The sequence below is a fragment of the Manduca sexta genome, unplaced genomic scaffold, assembly GCF_014839805.1.
Source record: "Manduca sexta isolate Smith_Timp_Sample1 unplaced genomic scaffold, JHU_Msex_v1.0 HiC_scaffold_2535, whole genome shotgun sequence".
Lineage (NCBI taxonomy): Eukaryota > Metazoa > Arthropoda > Insecta > Lepidoptera > Sphingidae > Manduca > Manduca sexta.
This window is the reverse complement of record NW_023593509.1, coordinates 1-19,709: the sequence shown is the minus strand read 5'-3', so window position 1 is coordinate 19,709 and position 19,709 is coordinate 1. Positions and strand designations below refer to the sequence as shown.

At 34.6% G+C, this 19,709-nt stretch overlaps 2 protein-coding genes and 1 long non-coding RNA gene across 3 annotated transcripts; 1 reads left to right on the top strand and 2 right to left on the bottom strand.

The window, feature by feature from the left end:
* Positions 1–203: 203 nt before the first annotated feature.
* On the bottom strand, positions 204–3,052 carry LOC119192260. The gene is made up of 2 exons (XR_005113603.1): positions 2,743–3,052; positions 204–989 (listed from the first exon to the last, which is right to left on the bottom strand). It is a non-coding gene; the product is annotated as an uncharacterized LOC119192260 (long non-coding RNA).
* Positions 3,053–3,877: 825 nt separating this feature from the next.
* Positions 3,878–6,112, bottom strand: LOC115446152. Its single transcript, XM_030172717.2, has 4 exons — positions 5,898–6,112; positions 5,072–5,239; positions 4,673–4,832; positions 3,878–4,344 (listed from the first exon to the last, which is right to left on the bottom strand). Exons 1-4 carry the CDS (start codon positions 5,976–5,978, stop codon positions 4,214–4,216), a joined length of 540 nt encoding a protein of 179 aa, XP_030028577.2. The 5' UTR covers positions 5,979–6,112; the 3' UTR covers positions 3,878–4,213.
* A 2,579-nt stretch (positions 6,113–8,691) lies between these two features.
* LOC115446168 lies at positions 8,692–18,118 on the top strand. The gene is made up of 4 exons (XM_030172735.2): positions 8,692–9,058; positions 13,440–13,595; positions 16,116–16,278; positions 17,912–18,118. Exons 1-4 carry the CDS (start codon positions 8,981–8,983, stop codon positions 18,025–18,027), a joined length of 513 nt encoding a protein of 170 aa, XP_030028595.2. The 5' UTR covers positions 8,692–8,980; the 3' UTR covers positions 18,028–18,118.
* The last annotated feature ends 1,591 nt before the right edge of the window (positions 18,119–19,709 follow it).

The following is a 19,709-nucleotide window of genomic DNA, read 5'->3' as shown; positions in this document are numbered from 1 at the left end:
TTATTCCGGTCACTTTGCCACGGCTCATGCCAAAACAAAAGAGAAACGTTTTTTGAAACATCACGTCACTCGCGTGTTTGTTGAGTTGGTTTTATTTGCATGCATGGATTAATCGTGTAAGAGACTATGCTAATTTACTACTTTAGTAGTATCTACTATTAATAGAGCGCAATAGCTGATAGTTCGTACAATTCAAATTCAAATTCAAAATTCAAACAGTTTATTACAAAACAGACTTACAAAAAAGCTTAAAATATACAAAAATAAATAAAATTACAGGAAATTATATGTAACAACGCAAATAACCAGTGGTACCCAAACTAGGCAAGGCCTGTAATATAACTTTTGCTCGCGGCTCCGCCCGAGTGTTAAATTTTTTACAAGATAAAAGTCCCGCTTTATATTTACCCGGTATAAATAAGGCTATAGAACTTAGGGATAATGTAGCTTATTACCAGTAAAAATTATCTAAATTGGTTTAGTAGTTTCCGAGATTAACCCGTTCAAAAAAACTAGTCAGCTTTATATGTTAGTATAGATTAATCATACAAAAACAATACACATAATTATCTATAAGAAACTGCATGTATCCAAAGTAGTAAAAGTAGAAAAAATATATTTCTTTTTGTTTATAGAAAATTTTATCAATTCGCATTTTCATCTCATTATGCTAATTCATAACATGCATTAATAGATAACATGCTATATGTATACCAGTGTAAAAAATAAAGTTCATATTTAAAAACAAAACAATTGTTCTATCTTTGCTAAATCTTAAAACATATAAAAGGATTCCACTTGTCAGTTACAATATGGTCACACTATAAATGCCACTAAAGTTCAATATAAGATAGCAGAGTTAAACACACTTGACCTCTAAATATTGCTTGCAACCATAAAACAATTGAAAGTTCAAATTAATTACAGTTCTTACCAAGTAATCTAAATTGTTCTGGATGGAAATGTGGCTTAGGTTGGCTGCTTAGATTCTGAAAAACAAATTATATCATTCTACTACAGATTTCATTTAAAATATTTTGTTAAATATAAATATTTCTTTATATCATATCATAAAGAAGTAAATATTTTTTTTATTTGTGTTTACATAATTGTTATACTTTGCTAACACTATATTGCAACTAGTTGGAAAACACATTTATTTCCATTATAATTAAACATCCCTGCCTCAATAGCGTTGTTGTATTATGGTATAATTAAAGTGCTAAGTTCTCTGGTTCAATCCCCAGGTTAGGCAAAGTGATATTGTGTATTTCAACTCAGCATCAGCCCAGAGTGTTGGAATTTGTACACAATATGATATACCCCTTCTATAGCCTGTATCAACTAATGGGACGAAATACACACAGCAAAAAGTGGGTGCACCAGTGGTGCCTCAGTTTACCCCTTAGGCAATAAAAGGCGGGAGTATATGTGTGCATATATAATTAAAGAAAAATAATCATTTGCTGACCTTATAATGTTATCAGTTAAGAATGTCAGTTATATTAGGCCTATGATAGTGCGGACTGTAGTATAAAATAAAAATATACAGTTTATCATCAGAACACAAACAACATAATCATTACAAACAGATAACATAAATCCACATTACATATTAACAAGACAGCATCATTAAAGTATATGAGATCCTTTTTGCGCATTAAACTCTGTACAGCATATGAGTTTTAATTTCTTTTTTTATATTATGGGTGCCACCATTTATTTATCAGTAATTTTGCCAATGTCAAGTAATAATAGCAGATATAATATAAAAGAGACTACAAAATCAGGTAATCAATAAAACAACTTCATTGACAGTCATTAAATCTATAATAATATATAAAAAAGCGGCTATACCCTAGTTGGTTGTGGAACGGACTGCCGAGACGAATGACCGCAGGTTCAAATCCCAAGGCCACAACCCTGTGACTATTCTAAAAAATTATGTGCATATTCTTTGGGCATTATCGCTAGCTTTAACAGTGAAGGAAAACATTGTGAAGAAACTTGCATACCTGAGAAATTCTCTATTAGGAATTTTTAAGGTTGTGTGAAGTCTACCAACCCGCACTAGGCCAACTTGGTGGACTAAGGCCTATTCCCTCTCCGTAGTAGAGGAGGCCCGTGCCCAGTATATAATACAGGGCTGATATTATATTATTTTTTAATATATAAAGATGAAATTTGTTTATTTGAATACACTAATCACTGGAACTACTAAACCTAGTTTTTTTTTTCACTTCTATGAGATTACTTTACTCTTAAGGGCTATAGGTTAGTTTTTATCCTGGGCAAATATAAAGCGGGACTCTTATTGCAGAAAACTTATTTGTACCGGTGGGAAGCATAAGCTATATTTAGATAAAATATTTTAATTTTAAATTAGGATCTGTAGCTTGTTACTGGTAAAATAAATATGCAATAAAAGCTGGTTCGCACTACTATATAAAATCAACAGGAAATAATTCCCTATAATCTACAACTTTCCTTTCCATACCAAAAGGTCAATCATATTCATCTAGTATTTTGGATGGTAGTTATCACTTAGGTACCATTGGAACCCACATACTAATTTAAATTTAAAAACTCTAATTTATTTTTCTATTCCATACACAAAGTACTTTATTTGCTAATTAGATTGTCGGTTTGTCAAATAAAATTTCTACTATTTAGTAATTCAGCTGTTTTAACATAAATCAAATTTATTTTGTTTATCGATAATTTTAAAAACAGAATACTCACTGATAGATCACTCAAAGTACGTAAATATAATGTATACAGTATAGCAACCACCAACCAGTTCGCACTTCACTATTAGAGTTTTTTATCAAAATGATCACAATTAATTAATTATGTTTTGACTACTAACGTTACCGTTATGCAAAAGCAAAACTAAACGGCGCTTGTTTATTTGTGCGATTTCCCGGGGTTTGACAATATTATTGATGAAAGGTAATGGTTATATTCCTTCCCTTTGATTGACGATTTGACGACTGACGTCAAATGAAAATTGAAAACCTTGGGATCTCAAATCACACAAATGCAAAACATAATAGAATCCAGAAAGGAATGGCAATATTATTAATCTCGTGTAGTGTAAAGAGGACAAAAGATGATAGGAACTACATGTAAATTACTGACGTCATCACGTTTTTCGGTCTACGCAGAATCTGTTCTTGAACAAAAATGTAATGTAAGTATTTTATTTTTAATTTCTAAAGCTTACCAACCCACTTATTACTTTAACAACAAGATATTGATATAAAATATTATGTGCTCAGGTTCGTGTCCATTTGAAATCCAATTATTATAGTTTGTTCAGAAAAAAACCGTCGCGTCGTGGCCGAAAAGTGAACTAACTTTCGAATTTTACATAGCAACCCTTTCCCGCCATTAAGGCGATACCTCAAGGTCCATTTTCATACATTTTGTTTCACCTTTAATCTGGGTAACTAAACAAGTATTGGCAAGTAAAGAATTTAAATTCACGTCTAGTTAGTGATTAGTTCTCGCAGTTGAAATAAAAACGTAAAAATAATTAATAATCATGGATATTTCCGCCTTTAAAATTTAATATGACGAAATTCTTGTCTTGTCTTGTCGTATTGCCTTGTTATAAAGGATCTTGCGAGTCGTTTTTAAGGTTTTTTGTATAGAAACAAACTAGAATTGAACAAAAGAGGTAATCAAGCACAGTAGCGACCTCAAATCCCGACGACGGTTCTCTTTCTGAAAAATAAATACAAATACCTATTTACTTTGATAGATATTTATATAAGCAAAAGCCTATTAAAATTAAATTCATGTATTACATTAAATTAATTCGCCTAGACTCTAGAGAAAGCTTATAATATAAGCATAAAAAAAAACATAGGCAAATAATAAAAAAAAAACTTTAATAACAATATAATTTATAAATAAAAACTGGTAGGACCAAAATAGTCTCATTACCAAATTGAATCAGAAATTAAATATTTTATAAAACTTTACTAACAATATCACAATAATTTATCATACTAGGTAAGTACCCGTAGGTATAAAATTCATATAACATTTAGGTAGGTAAGTACTGGAAAACTTATTTATACCTTATTTCAAAAATTTAAAGTTTTCAAGTTATACCTTAGTAACTTAATCACCACAACAAATTCATAACTTCAGTTAGGTAGTTAATATCCTATTACAAGACCGAATCACAGCATTTTTCAATGCACTACAAAACATGATCATCAGTCTTCACAGAGTGATAGAGCCTTGCAGAGTGTTGGAATTGAACTTCATCTTCCTCGTACATTATTTGTTTGTGTCGGCTGTGGACTACGATGATGCAGTATACTGATATGACTGGAAAAAAACGAAGATTTATTGAAGTACTATCATATTAGTTAAGGTAATGGAACCAGTCTTGGATAGTACCTATGATGCATAGGTACTCTTCAAAAGATGGATGGATAGATGGTTTTTACGATTTGGTGGCAAATACAATTTGAGTGCCCGTATAAAACGAATGCATATTATTTCTAAAACATTAAAAATATCTCTCAAGTTTTCATATTAGTAACATATAATATCAAATACACTGATTCTAAAAAGGGTGATTTATTATCAGTAAGTATCAAAAAATATATAAGCAGTAGAATTAAATTGATATTAATTAACATTAGGTACTCACACGACCTGCCTAAATGGACTACAATAATTATGATCTCCACTTCCAGCAGCGTGCCGGAGTCCTGCATCACCAGACTGATGCCTGTGAGACTCATCAGGAAGAACATAGCTGTCATTATACCCGTCACTATCGTCCATGGTAGCGTCAGCGAAGCTAATTTCTGGAACAAATACAGAAATAATTATTTTTTGTGGGCAAAGGTAGTCTTTAAACGGATTTGTATATTTTATAGACTCTTCTATCTTAGACCACATTTTGGACTTACAGAAAGGCAAATTTTTAATGTAATATAAACTTTCGCGCACAGCCGGCTATGACCAAAACTGACGCTTAGATTACATACCATTTATCTGGGAGCAGCATGTACAGTGATGTTCTGGGCGAACGAAACCTAATTACCTTATAAGCCGCAACGATAAGCAGTATGGAGCATATAAGATGCGTGCCGCTGACGGACGCGGCGGTAATGTATAGCACCAGCTTGTGCACGGACACATTGCCGTCCTTCCCCAGCGGCGCCAGGGTCACCAGCAAGCAGTACACCGCCAGCTCGAGCAGGGCCCATATCTGGATATAACAACAGCTTTACGTTTGTTATTCTGTAATTGGTACATATTTAAAACGTTGTCTAATGCAAGAATAATTTGCATGATAAAATATAAGTCCTTGTAAAGTCTTTGTAATGATATTATTTTGCAATATATAACATCGAAAAGGTGACAGACTCTGATAAATATCTTGTCTGTGCATCAAACACGATAATTACACGAGCGCCTTATAATTTGTAGTGAGCAATATTGCAAGAACGATATTGCTATCTCATCTCGACGAAAAGTTAATTACTTCAGGGCAAGATTCAAGACCATCAATAGCAATAATAAAACAATTACCTACAAACTAGGTTATCGCCGATAACATCTTGGAATGTTATTGTTAATAAATTTGAATTCTAAGAAACTAGGTGAGATGAAATAAAATGAAATAAAAACATAATACCTTCTTGTAACTTTCAGAAATCTGGCTAATTAATTAGACATATGAAGTCACATCATTAAATTAATTAGGTTTTAATGTTTTTTTAATTTCCAGTCACGACAAATCTATATACACTTAAAATAACAATGACATCAAGACGCATATTAAAAGATTTAATTTAATTGTATTATAGAAAAAACAAGATAAATATTCAAGGCTGTACCTACCAGGTAGATTAATTGGTACTTACTGACGACAAATAACCGATGATTAATGTGCCGGTATGTAAATTCGCACAGAAACAACATTTCTTTACCATAGGCACACCCATTTTTAATCTTTACATCTAAACGGAGATATGACGGCGCTAATTTTATGTGAGTTTCACATGTTTTAAATTTAGCAGCGTTTCACACGTCCGCATCGCTTCAAGGGTATGTTATCACTGATACAATACTGGCGGCCATGATTTTGTATAAGATAAAAATACTACACAACATTATGTAGCTACTTCGCAACTATGTTATCTTATCCGTATAATCGCGATTTATGTTCAATAAAGGTTAATTATTGTGGTAATAATTTTCAATTAATGTATCAACAATTTGTACTTAGATGTATGATGTCATTGTACATCAGTTAGAGTTCCAAGAAGTATCTGCGAAATCTACTAACCAAATATACGTAAGGTCAGTCGGGGTAAGTGCGCCATAAAATTATCATAGCTGGATTCAATGCAAAATAATTTCTTTTTGTGCTGACTTAAGAATGTAATTTTATTAATTTAAGAATACTTGGTATTTTGTGATAATGACCTATAGCTATTCAAGGAAATCAGACAATAATTTAATAATATTTTGCTCAAAGTAAAAAATGATGGTAGTAGGCGCACTTGCCTCCGGAAATGGGGTAAGTGCGCCTGTGTAAAAAAAATGTCAATATGAAACATTATAAAGAAAACACTCATTTTAGTCCATAGAAAAATAAGTTTTACCCGCATTGCTCTTGGATAATTTTTTATAACTCAATATTATAACAAACTATGGCTGTCAAATCGAATTCGGGGCAAGTGCGCCATATATTTGTAAATCAGGGCTTTAAAACATTTTACCCATTTTTTTTTGCTATATTTAGGTATTAATATTAAAGTTTTATGTGCGGATATGTTGTTATAAAGAAATGGTAGCTTTAATATGAAATCCATTTTATTTCTAAAAACTAAAAAAACATACAATTATGTAGGAATTAATTAATTTTTGAATGCGTTATAACTCAAAAACTTAGGATTTGGCCTTATAACATTTCTCATTTCTTCTTTTGTAAAAACGAACCATTTAAAACAAACAAATATCTGACGAATCAACTAATACACCTTTTTATTTAAGTCGGCTCAAAACAAAATACCTTGAGTACAAAAAATGATGCTGTTACATTTTAATAATAATAAGTCATATTAGTAAAACTTATTCTCAAAAAGGGTTGGTAATATATGGTTTAGGGGCAAGTGCGCTATACGACTATTAACTGTGGCGCACTTGCCCTACTCGACAATTTTGAGGTGGATTTTTTCGAATTGCTAAAAAAACCTTTTTTTTAGTATATATAGATAAAATTTGGGCAGGAAGTTAAAATAAAAAGTTTAAACTATGTACTCACCTTACTGGTTTACAGAAATATGTTAAATATCTTGAAATATTTGATGTTATCTTTCACGGGGTCATCTCTGTTTACAGGTCTAAATGACACTTAAAATAAAATGGCGAATAAATCGTATTAAAATGAACAGAGCCATTTATGTTTTTTAGTGGAACTGTATTTCAGTTAGTAGCATAGATGTAAGATTGCGGTAATTGTATAACATCAATAGTTTTCATTTTTTTTTAGGGCAGGTGCACTTACCCCGTCGGCGCACTTGCCCCACCTGACCTTATACATTGCAAGTATTATAGTTATATATTTTTTATGAGTATTTCTGTGACATAATATAATTCGTTTAGGATAATTAATAAATCTTCACAATTGCGTGCTCTTGCGATTGAACCAGCGAACAATCGTCTTGGCAATCCATCCACTCTCAAATAGGCTATCGCCTTTTTACCGAATATGGAAACTATAAAATTTTTCTAAGTCACTGCTCCATGCACGAGAGTCTGAGCAAGAATACTAATCCTAGAAAAAAAACAATTTCTATTGACATTATTTAAATAACAAATGAACATTAAAACGGAGATTCAGAGTAGCTAAACTTGAATTGCCTATATACTTATTCTTACTCCATTCCAAGATCTTATGTCAGCGTAATAAGTAGGCGATGCCTACATCGAGAGATTGAGGTTTAAATAAATACTTAAGTTGAAGAACACATTGTACACACCTCTGGATTTTTCCCAATACAATCATTGGTTTGAAATAAGCGCGTAAAGCCGTTAGTCCTGCGCCTGATCACTCTACAGTCATGTTGGATTTCCGTCTCATGGGACTATGAGAGTGAAGGAACCGAGAGCACCTGTGTATTACTCCCATATTTGTGCACTACAATATATTCTGCGTACTTTGCTGATCTCTCGTGATTGGCCACCTTAGCCAAATTTCGGTTAGGAAGAAATCAATAATTCGAAACAGATCCGTGAGTACTGTGTTCAGTAAAGCAGCCAGACGTAGAACTAAACGTGTAGAATTTGTGACGACCTCACACTGAAGGAACTAGAAAATATTAAGTATTTAGACTGTTTACAATGCTTATTTACACAACAAAATATCCATCAAGAATCTAAATTCGTAACTTTATCAAAATATTAAGAAATGACATTATTCGTTATTCATAGTCCTTAATAATTCTAATCACTGGCATTCTTTGTATTCTAACTAATGAGGAATATGGAAATAACTAACTACCTCGTTAGATATTTCCATTATCCTTAACCCGGGCACCTTCCCGGGGAAGTGAGGTTCAGTGACGTTATATGGTAGACAAATATCAATAGATATAATATGAACAGTATTTTAGACACTATTTTATTTGTCGATAGTATGTTATGGCCGCATTGTGTCCCTTAAATCGCCAGAATTAGCCTAAAGTGTTATGAAATATGCACCAGCATTTCAGCTCTATGGTTTTTCACAATGTATACGATTACTATCTTGTCAAGTGCTAAAGTATAGTGTCATTTACTATTTATCTCTATCAGCTTATGGTTTTAAAAGGAGGTCGGCCCGCGCCCAAGCAGTTGAATAACCGCCAATCATAGATGTCCTTATCTACTAATTTACTGACAGATAAGCTGTTGGTTTATAATCAGCGTGCAGTGTGGCGGGAGACGCCGCGGTCGCACCATGTGCTTGTCGTTGAACTACTTCTGTTGCTGCTTCAGTTTGAGTGCAGGCGCTAAGATTGTCAGTGTAGTCAGCACTGTAAGTAACATAACCTCTTTTACCTTAACTCTTTGCAAATAGTTTTTCATTCATGTTGCGTTGGCCTCTTTCATTCTAATCTACCTAGTCTTGCCATAAATATTGTAATAAAGAAAAAAGAAAATTGTTAACTGCAAATAACATTTATTACTTTTACAGTGTGTCAGTTTAATACATAAATATAAAACAATTAAAAATATAAAAAGCTTATTCGAAGTGGTCTCCATTGGCTGCAATACAGTCCTTTAAACGATGAGGCCAGTTATCAATAGAAGCACGCACTCTTTCCATGGGAAAATTCTTCACTGCCAATCGTATAGATTGTTTTAGGGACTCAAATTATCATGGCGTTTAGAGCAAGCTGTACTCTCTAAAACTGACCACAAATCATAATCCAGCGGATTAAGATCGGGACTAGACGACGGCCAGTCTTCAGCTCTGATGAAGTCCGAAACGTTCGATTCCAACCAAGACTGCGTGGACCGAGCTTTATGACCCGGCGCCGAGTCTTGCTGGAAGGACCATACTTGGTTATTGAACATGGTGATGTTAAGGGGCTTAACTACCTTCTCAAGAATGGTATCTTGATACACTTGTGCCGATGTTTTGATACCTTTTTCACAAAAATATGGCTCAGTCACTCCTTCATAGCTAACACCCCACCAAACCATCACTGAAGTCGGATAATGTCCACGTTGCACTCTGTCGACTAATTGGGAAGCTTCCTTAGAGCTTTGAGCATAAATACGGTCATTTTGTTTGTTAAAATGTTGCTCAATTGTAAAAATTTTCTCATCCGTAAACAAAATTTTTCTGTGACCTCCCTTTGCGTACCGCTTCAGTAGTTGTTTCGATTTTACCACCCTATTCTTCTTTAAATTATCAGTTAAGAAATGGCCAGTGCGTCTCTTATAGGCTGCAAGTCCTAAGTCATCTTTTAAAATACGCGACATGGTTCTAGGTGCTATCTTCATTTCCCGAGATAAAATCTTTTGCTTTCGGACAGGATTTCTTCGAATTCTTTCCCTTACTGCTTTGACCACCTTTTTCGTACGAACACTACGTGGACGGCCAGATCTTTTCTGTCACAAACAGAGGAGGTCTCATTGTACCTATTAATAGCCCGGTACACAAACATTTTACTAATACCAAGTGTATGGAGAGTTTTAAAAATTGCATTTGGCTCCATACCTACTTTGTGTAATGCTATCACAGCGATTCGGTTCTCTTTATCACCCCACACCATTTTAATATCGCAAAATATTTTACAATGTATTGGCGCCAAAATGAGAAAACACAATGAACAATCGTATAAAAATGACAGATTCGAAATTCAAATGTAATATTTTTTTATAATTAAGTGTAACAGTATTTATGGCCAGACTAAGTATTATGAGCTCTTTACCTAGTTGTAACCTTTAGATCCGGATTTGGCGTAGCTACCACTATATCAGCCGTATCAACGATCCAAGGTCCTTGAGTTTCAGGAATCCGATGTATGTAAAGTCAGACTACGGAATATTTGGCTTGTATGGATTCTGCGCCCTTGAAAGGCCCTGGAAAATGATTAAACTAAGCCCATCAAGTGCAAGATCTCCTAACTATTTTACACCTTAACATACCAATATGCTCTCATACCTGGGAACTATTATCACAATGTAGACATTTATATCGTAATAAAATGAAACTTCATTATGACATTCATTCACATGGTAACAGACATAATTGGTTAAAATATAAAATCATCATTACGTAGTTTGAGAAATTAGTCGATCCCTGATGTAAGGAGATTCCAATCCCGAGCTAATTGTGTTAGAAACCTCACATAAATAGTTGCACAAAATGGAATTCGCACCCAGGGCCTCCCGCTCCGCAGCTCATATACACTGCCACGAGGCCAAGGAGGAATCCATCTCTATTTGAAACTCAAAATCCATATTATATTACTAGCTGACCCGACAGAAGTAGTTCTGTCTAACTATGAATTTGCAGCGCGCATTCTGTCAATCGCTGACAGTTATTAAAAACAATTGACAGTCATATAAAATTAATATTAATTTGTTAATGTTTTCTTAAATTTTCAAATTTCCCGCGCAATATTTAATTTTTTTCTTTCATAAGAACCTTCTTGTAACAATAAAAAAATCCAACAAAAAAGAAAATAGTGAAATCGGTCCAACCGTTCACACGTGATGGCGTGACCAAGGGCAATAGGGATTCATTTTTATATATATAGATTTCATTATACGGACGTACCGAAGTGACCCCATTTTTTTATTGCACACATTTCACCTGATAGTATGCAGAGTGAGGCCCAGATAGCGTCGATTGACAAGAAACGATTATCCCTCCTCAGTTGACTGCATTACGACGGCCCGTTTGAAATTGGATATAGTAACACGGCCTCATGGATATGCATCTTCTTTGAAGCCCCGATAAACTGAGTTTTTAAGACAATGTCTATATCCACTAAAATGCATTCACGATTCTTCTGATATGGTAGGTGTTTATGACTGGTAGGGATTGCACCGCTAAAATCATACTCAAACCCTATTTACCAAAAATTGGTGTTCACGAGCAAAACTAACAGGACGTAAACAAAGAAATATATTACAGCGTGTAAAATTCCTTTCTTCCTCCCATCCCATAAACCCTCTCCTCCATCCCTAAAGGAGCGCCATGGTTGCTAAGCCGGGGGATCGCTTGAACACCTATAATAGGGTACCCACAGTGATAACATTGGCGTTCCAAAAAAAAAGACTGGCAGGGATTACCTACATCATAGGCCCAACGTTATAGTTACCCGGCGTAATGCATAAAATACCTCATTCATTAATTTACTCATATAATAAAAAAAGTCTATAAAATATCGTCTCGTATATTTAAACATTAACTAATATAAACCGCATTGTTTATATTCTTTTGCTGAAGATCGATTCAGGAATTTAAGCAATTTTCCAACCCAAAATATTATGTTACCTCAAAACTAGAGACGTGTTAAATTATTGCATAGTATTCATGGTGACGACTCCGCTTTGTTTATAATGTTATATATTTAACACAATAAATTGCAGATTGGGCAATCTAATGCCATAACGTGAAAGAAGGCCATCACAAATATAAAACAATAATTTATCACGTCTTCCCTGACGTTAAATGTTATTCAACGGAGCTGAATAAAACGTGGCGCTATTTTCGTTCTTTTTCAGGACTTTTCTCCAAAACGACTTTACTGTTAACTGAAGTTTCATTAGCACGTAACATATTTGTACTTTTAATTTTCATGTAATCTATATTTTAGTCCCAAATAGGATTATTTGAGAGACGTAGTCGCGAGCCAGCAATAAGTAAGGTGTTGAAACAATTTAAATCATATGAACTAAGATTCAAATATAATGTGTGGTGTCATACGTAGGCAATGATTACTCAGTTTAGCGATAAAATTCTTTCGTAAAAACGTCTACAGTGCTATTTTAGATATGACACAATTTAACTCGTAGATTTAGATATATTATCAGTAATTTGTATAGTATAGGCTAGTAGTAACCTATTTTTAAACATTCATGAATGCGTTGCGGATTTTTTTTTTATTGCTTTAAATGACAAGACAAGCTTGCTGTTCGCCTAATGGTAAGTGATATGACCGCCCATAAACAGCAGAAACATCATCCAAAACCTTGAAATACAGACTATTGTTGGGTATTCCACTGCACTCGCCTTCCTAAGACATAAGATGTTAAATCTTATTATATCCAGTAGTTACACTGGCTACAATGCTCTTCAAACCGGAACATAAAATTGACTACACACTGCTACTTGACGGCAGAAATAGACATTGCGGTAGTATCTACCCAGGCGGTTACTCCCACATAAGAGAGACCTTCTATTAGTAAATTTCAAAAGTATGCGTTAATTAATGCTTGTCATCCTGAATGTGTTGCAACTTGCAGTTGGTCTTGTTTTGTTATTCTGTAACATCGGTGGCTGCGTTACCCGACGCAAAGCTTCGTTTAGGAGAAAAAAACTCCCCTAATTTCAAAAATTTTGTTGGTATGAAGCTTGGTTGTTAGTTAATACGTCAAAAAAATACTCCTAAACTATGTCAACTCCTTACTTAAGTCCTTGTGTCTCTTCTTAAGGTCTTCGTTGCCTGAAACAGGCAGAACAATCACTTAAACTTCTACATAGTAACAAACTGTAGTCAAGATTCTTAAAGATGAACTAACAAAACTTCTTACAGCGCTATCTGCAATGTCTTCACCGTCCTCGAGACCACATCACACAAACACATAATTAAGAATATCATTGCCTATTGTGTATATTCTTAAATTATCGAAGACGTTTATCTTAAACTGGCTTTCGCAATTTTTTATCTTTCCAGTTATGTTCAGCAGCATCAGTAGTCTTATACGGCACTCCCGCGGCGCTCCAGTACTCCTCGCTGCCTCCCGGTCGACTCATATTCTACAGCTGTGTCGCCAGCGTGGGACTACTACAGACCATCTTCGGGTGTATGCTAATACACGGCACTTTTAGGGTAAATATATGTTTATTTCATTGGTTATTACAACCACTTTTTCTTCAACTTTTTATTATTGAACAAGGACTGACTGAAACAAGTGTGTTGTCTCGACCCTTTGAAATGATTTAATTTTTTGTAACCGACTGCAAAAAAAAGAAGTGGTTATCAATTCGACGTGAATGTTTTTTTTTATTTTGTTATTAATTTCGTAAAAATATTTTATTTTTTTCATAATTGTAATAATAAGTATTCCAACAGTTATTTGTGCATGTTGTGTTAGCTTTTAAGTGGTTGTGGCACATGTTAATGGATCCAAATGATTCAAGTTTGTTATAAGATTTGTAAACAACTGTTGACTGTTGAAAGATGAATAGAAAGCTACCATTCGAGGTCCGTTTGCCGTTACAGGCAGTTATACTAGGTCCCCAGCAAATTCATTTTGTATAGAAATATCCACGTTTTATCCGATGTGATGATAAAGTCAGACGCTATTATATCATGGGACGGAATACACACGGCGAAAAGTGGGTGTACTAGTTGCTTTATTGCCTACACGGTCGGGGATAAAGAACTTGAGTGTGTGTGCGAATTTAATCTACAGATATTAGATAATTAAAATCAATGATTGCTTAGGTGTCTGGCTAAGACGATGACACTTGACGATATCAATGCAAGCACTTATAATACCACAGTTGTTACACTTTTAAGTTACTAATATGAATGAATGTGAATCCCTCCTAGCCGAGTTTCGGCCACGGCGGCCAATCTCAACGGAGATCAGCCAGGTACGCAGGAGATATTATAGTGCACAAGTGTGTGCGCAATACACAGGTGCACTATCTGTTCCTTCACTCTCATAGTCCGGGGAGACGGCAATCCGACATGTCCGGAGAGAGATCAGGCGCAGGACCAACGGCTTTACGTGCTTAACTTTAACGTTACTAATATATATATATAAGAATCTCTGAAGATGTTAAGTACATGATTTTAAACACGCGTAAAAGTAATTAAGATAATTTTTCAATTAATACAAAGTATTAAGGCGTGGTGCCAAACCGACTGCCGATTATGATTAACGTCATCATTTAATCAGGTCGTAAAGAACAGAATTTGAGTGGAAATTATGGTCAATAATCGCGAAATTAAAAGTGCATCAATCATATTGTCAAAATTATTTGCTATGATATTGGAAGAATTGCATGGAAACAAGGCGACGATTTTTAAAATATATATATTTTTATTTTATTTTATTACTATGTGATGAAGCGCATGTCGAAGAGCTATGCTTTGTAAATCACATATGTCCCTACTTAATTCCAACCAAAGACATTAAAGTATTGTTAGTTATAGACCGTAAATCAGAGTCAAATTTTTGCTCCAAAAGTTATTACCAATTGGTAATAAGTCGCTGTCTTATTTGAAATGTCTGGGTGGCAATGATACACTCTCTCAGATATTAATACAAAAATAATATATTTACAGAAAATATGCTAATATGTGCAATAAAAACGTACAAATCATGATATGGAAAAATATGAGATATTTTACATTGTTGGTTTGCTTTCACGATAGATTGAGTAGCCATCACATAAGCGCAAAAATTATATAACAATCTTCCCAATGTCCGCTCTGTATAATCTTAACGACTTATTACCAATTGGTAATAGCTTTTGGAACACAAATTTGGTCCTGATGTCCGGTAGACCGTAGCTATAGATAACTAACTATACTGTTTACTGTCATTGTTTACATAATTTTTTCCACTAACGCATACTTCTATCAATAATAATTCTTCATTATCGTGAAATTCGGTATCAGAAATTCCATTGCATTCAAGTGTTTATCTTAATTATTTAGTATGTATTACACAAATTCTCCGAATTACAAATTAACTGATTGCACGGATGTCATTCATAAACTATAAGCCTAAAGTAAATCCTTTATATCAATAATGTAATCTTATAAACCTTTTTGTAATCAATAATAAGAACAACAGTTGTGTGTCGCACTGTACACAGTTGTCGACAATGCCGTCATGCTAGACAGCGTAAGCATAGGTACAACTATCTAAAGAAAACATATAGTAACAGTGTGCCTTTCATTAATCAATAAGGCTACCTTATATTCAACAGTAGCTCCAAACCTTACTCGTAAACCTTATAAATAGATATCGCATCCAACGCTCTGCGGGTTTGAGGAGTTTAAGTGTAGCAGTTAGCTATCGTCGAGTTTCATGCTTATTTACTCTTCTCATTATATTTTACACGCAAAGTGTCTCCACTGCAACATACATGAAGTGGCATCCAGAAAGAATATCTATTGACGAGATATATCCGTCGCTAATCGACACAAATATGCCTGTTAGAACTCGAACACAAACAGACTGATGACGTGACACATTTACCCGAGGACTACGAGATTGGCTCTCCAAGAAAATTCACTTGGAGCGTCAAGCTCATGGCCCGGTCGTTACCAGGATCACTATGATGGGTTTTACATCTTCTGCTACTATATAATAATAACTATGGTTTTTAGAAAAAGCCGCGGTATCTGTGGCCGTGGCTGGTGCTGTCGTGGTCGGTGTGCGCGGCGCTGGTGGTGCTGAGCGTGACCGGCACCGTGCTGCTGCGGTACAACAAGAACGTGGAAGACAACGCCGAGATCAGCACCATCATCGCCCTATACTTTCTTACCTCTAGTAAGTATAAATAAAACGAAAAATATATTAAATGAGAATGTTTTGTAAAGCCCGTAAAGTAAGTATTACAAACTACGTCTTTAGTTTAGACAAATTGAGACGACCATTTGAAAAATACTTTATGGTCCTAAGATACAAGAGAGCTATACTTTACCCCGGACCTGCTCTCTCTAGGAAACAAGGCGAGGCGACGAGAGTGTGAGAGTATGCAGGCGTCCTCGCCTCGTTCCATTGTCCCTCGGCTCGCCTTAAGCGTACTACGCTTGGAGACTTGGACGCTTGTAGGTTTTTTGACCCGAGTCAAAGGATATGAGGGTGTGAAGCTAGCAAACCAACCACACTCTTGGTGACTTGAGCGCACGCGGAGTGTGTTATTTTGTCCTCATCTACAAGTTTTTTTCTTTACTTTTTGTTGTCATCTTTTATTGTCTTTTTTTACATTTCGTTGATAAAAGATATGTATGTAGATATCATAATCTTTGCAAGCATACAACATAGCAATCACAGTCACTTCAATCAAATTAAAATTCGTTCATCTTGTAGTAGACGTAGTGGCGAACTAAATAAAACGAGAATGCCTTGCCGCGCCTTGTACCAGGGGTTCCATTAAACGCACTCGCGAGTCTTTGAGGTAACCTACCACTGTCCCCTAAATGGACATAAACAGTTGTTGAAAAACATGGCGGGGAAGTCCAAAACTTATCTTCAATATTTTTCATAATAAACAGCATTCATTCACCGAGGTATCAAAACAAACAATACGATAAGGTACGACAAAGTGACACGATTGATAGTAAGTGTTGCGCAGTCCAAAGAAAATAATAGATAGCGAAAAATGTTTTTATACAGCGGAATGGTGAGATGAACAAGTCGCTCGTTTAAAGCGTCTCTACTACAAATAAATAATAGCACTACTATTCAGACTCTCTATCTACAAAGCTCTGCATAACACTCGTCCTGAAACCTTACTCCGTTTATCTAGATATTTTTATTTATTTAAATATTTGCCTGTATTAATTGTTTATTATTATTGCAATACATTTCAGAACGAATTTATAAAATCTTATTATGGCGATTCAAACTGCAGTGCATTTAGTTTCTTGTTATCATAACTTTTGCTCTGAACTTTACGTCAGGTTCGGACATAATTTCATTAAAGGATCTTAGTACTCAAAGTGCACAGTAACAATTCACTTCCAAGTACACCTAACACTCATATTTCCCCGTTAACGATATCACCTGATAACATGGAGAGTATTAACGATCGCTATTTCCTCTGTGATTCATATGTAATAATTATCTGGTCGTCACCTTTAGAGACAGTCTTAAACGTCACCTCTTTTGTTGGTCGACATTATATTTGGATTGAGACATAAAATCTAGTCACTATACATGTGGCATGAAAAACCAAATTTGACTATTTGACACGATTACAGTAAAACCATTGAAAGATGTTATTAATAAACATTATGAAGCGAAATTGACGGTTTTAGGATAATTAATGCAATTTATCTCCATCTAGCACGTTGTGATTCAAATTATTACCAATACCTATAAGCAGACTACGCTAGAGACCCTTCGCCACGTGGAACCTTTGTATACCCAAAATAATTATGTATTTCTTGCTTTCCAGTAATCTTATTCTACTTCGTGTCGGTGGTATCCAGTCGGCGACATCAGATGGTGCAAGACGACTACAAGTACTTGTCCAAACGACTCGTCAAGCGAGCAACCAGCTACTACTACTAGTTTACTGAAACCATTAGGAGGATGATCTCATTACATTAGACAGGTGGAATTTGTACTATTTATTACCAAATACATATGAAGCTATTCTATATCACCTTGAATAATTGTACACCCATCTCCTATTCCCATCTTCCAGTGTCTTCCTTTTTCTTCTCAACTGTAAACATAGTTTTATCCATTAAAGAGATAGTATGATTACGATATTGTACGTCAGATGTTATGCTTACCTGGAAATAAAAAATTAAGCCGAGTGTCAAGACGTGTAAAACAATGAGTCGGCGCGTGCGCACATCTCTAGCGGAAAATTGTACCATCGCACCCATATACAAAATGGTGTAAGAGAGAAATTATATTTCTATAAACATTTTATAATTGTATCTTTGGATTATCAATTTATAATAGCCGGCAAACATCTTCAACAGACTTCTGGTGGTTGGGGGTTTTTCTGTCGTATGTAATTGTAGCTACACTAACATACAAATAATATATCTACCATTAAGCGGCGCTGTTATAACTAAACACTATAAAATAAAACGCTTTATTCATCACGTAGGTGAACATAGTTGCACATGTGATAAGTCAAGGTACAATGAGAATATTTAATTATTATTTAAATAAAGTCGCTTATATATACACTATGAAAAAATTATAAACTTTTGTATTCAAATAGAACACATGTGGTTGGTTTTTTTTCAGAAATCATGTTTTTTTCTAATCAATGATTTTAAACAGATATATCGTATTCAAATATTCTCACTATATTTAAACACAATAATACAAAAAATACAAAATAATTGTACAATAACCCGCATTTTCTTAATTCTGGAACGCAAGAATTTCTCATTTACACTTTCCGCTGACGAAAACTTGGATTCCGGCACGAACAGTCATGCATCGTAAACTAATATGTAAATATGCGATGATAGCAAGAATATGTATTGCAATCGGTGTCGGCGAAAATGCGTGCAATGGGTAATAAGCGGGCTGGTGAATAGAAATTCTTTTTCACATTGAACAGGTGATATTGTTGATTTTGTGATCTAGGGATGGCAACAAATGAACGTATTTTCTAAACACGCATTGATTGATAAATGGCTAATTGATAAACTAATATAAAAGATTCTGAAGTCGTGACAAAGCTGTCAATTGATGTTATTTAATTAGTGACTGGCGATCTTGCGATCCATATTTATAATATTATTCATACGTTAATTTATAGACATTAATTTACAAAGCAACCATCGGAATTCTCTACATTTAATTTGCAAAGAGTTTATAGTATCTCTTTGCGTAACCAAATTACATTTTTAAATCGAGATTTAAACTATTTTGCCAATACCCAAACTATTAACTGGTAGGTCTCCCATATATGAGAGTCCATCTGGTTAGGTACCACCGTAATGTCTATTTCTGCCGCCAAGCAACAATGTGTAGTCAATGTTGTGTTCTAGTTTGAAGGATATTGTAGCCAATGTAACTGGACATAATAAGACTTAACATATCACGTCTCAGGATGGCGAGCGCAGTGGAATACCGAACAATACTTTCAAGATGTTGGTGTGTCTACTGTATGAACGGTCATATTGCTTACTATCAGGCGAACGGCAAGCTCGTCTCGTCATTCAAATGAATTAAAAAAAACCGCTTCTAATTCCTAATAATCTTAAAAACACGACTTACCC

Excerpts from the sequence above, each read along its gene's own strand:
- LOC115446152 (XM_030172717.2), bottom strand. The coding sequence starts at position 5,978 with ATGGGTGTGCCTATGGTAAAGAAATGTTGTTTCTGTGCGAATTTACAT. Across the intron at positions 4,833-5,071 it reads TTATCGTTGCGGCTTATAAG|AAATTAGCTTCGCTGACGCT; the intron begins GTAATTAGGTTT and ends TATTTGTTCCAG. Across the intron at positions 4,345-4,672 it reads AGTCCATTTAGGCAGGTCGT|TCATATCAGTATACTGCATC; the intron begins GTGAGTACCTAA and ends GTTTTTTTCCAG.
- LOC115446168 (XM_030172735.2), top strand. The coding sequence starts at position 8,981 with ATGTGCTTGTCGTTGAACTACTTCTGTTGCTGCTTCAGTTTGAGTGCA. Across the intron at positions 9,059-13,439 it reads TTGTCAGTGTAGTCAGCACT|TTATGTTCAGCAGCATCAGT; the intron begins GTAAGTAACATA and ends TTATCTTTCCAG. Across the intron at positions 16,279-17,911 it reads CCTATACTTTCTTACCTCTA|TAATCTTATTCTACTTCGTG; the intron begins GTAAGTATAAAT and ends CTTGCTTTCCAG.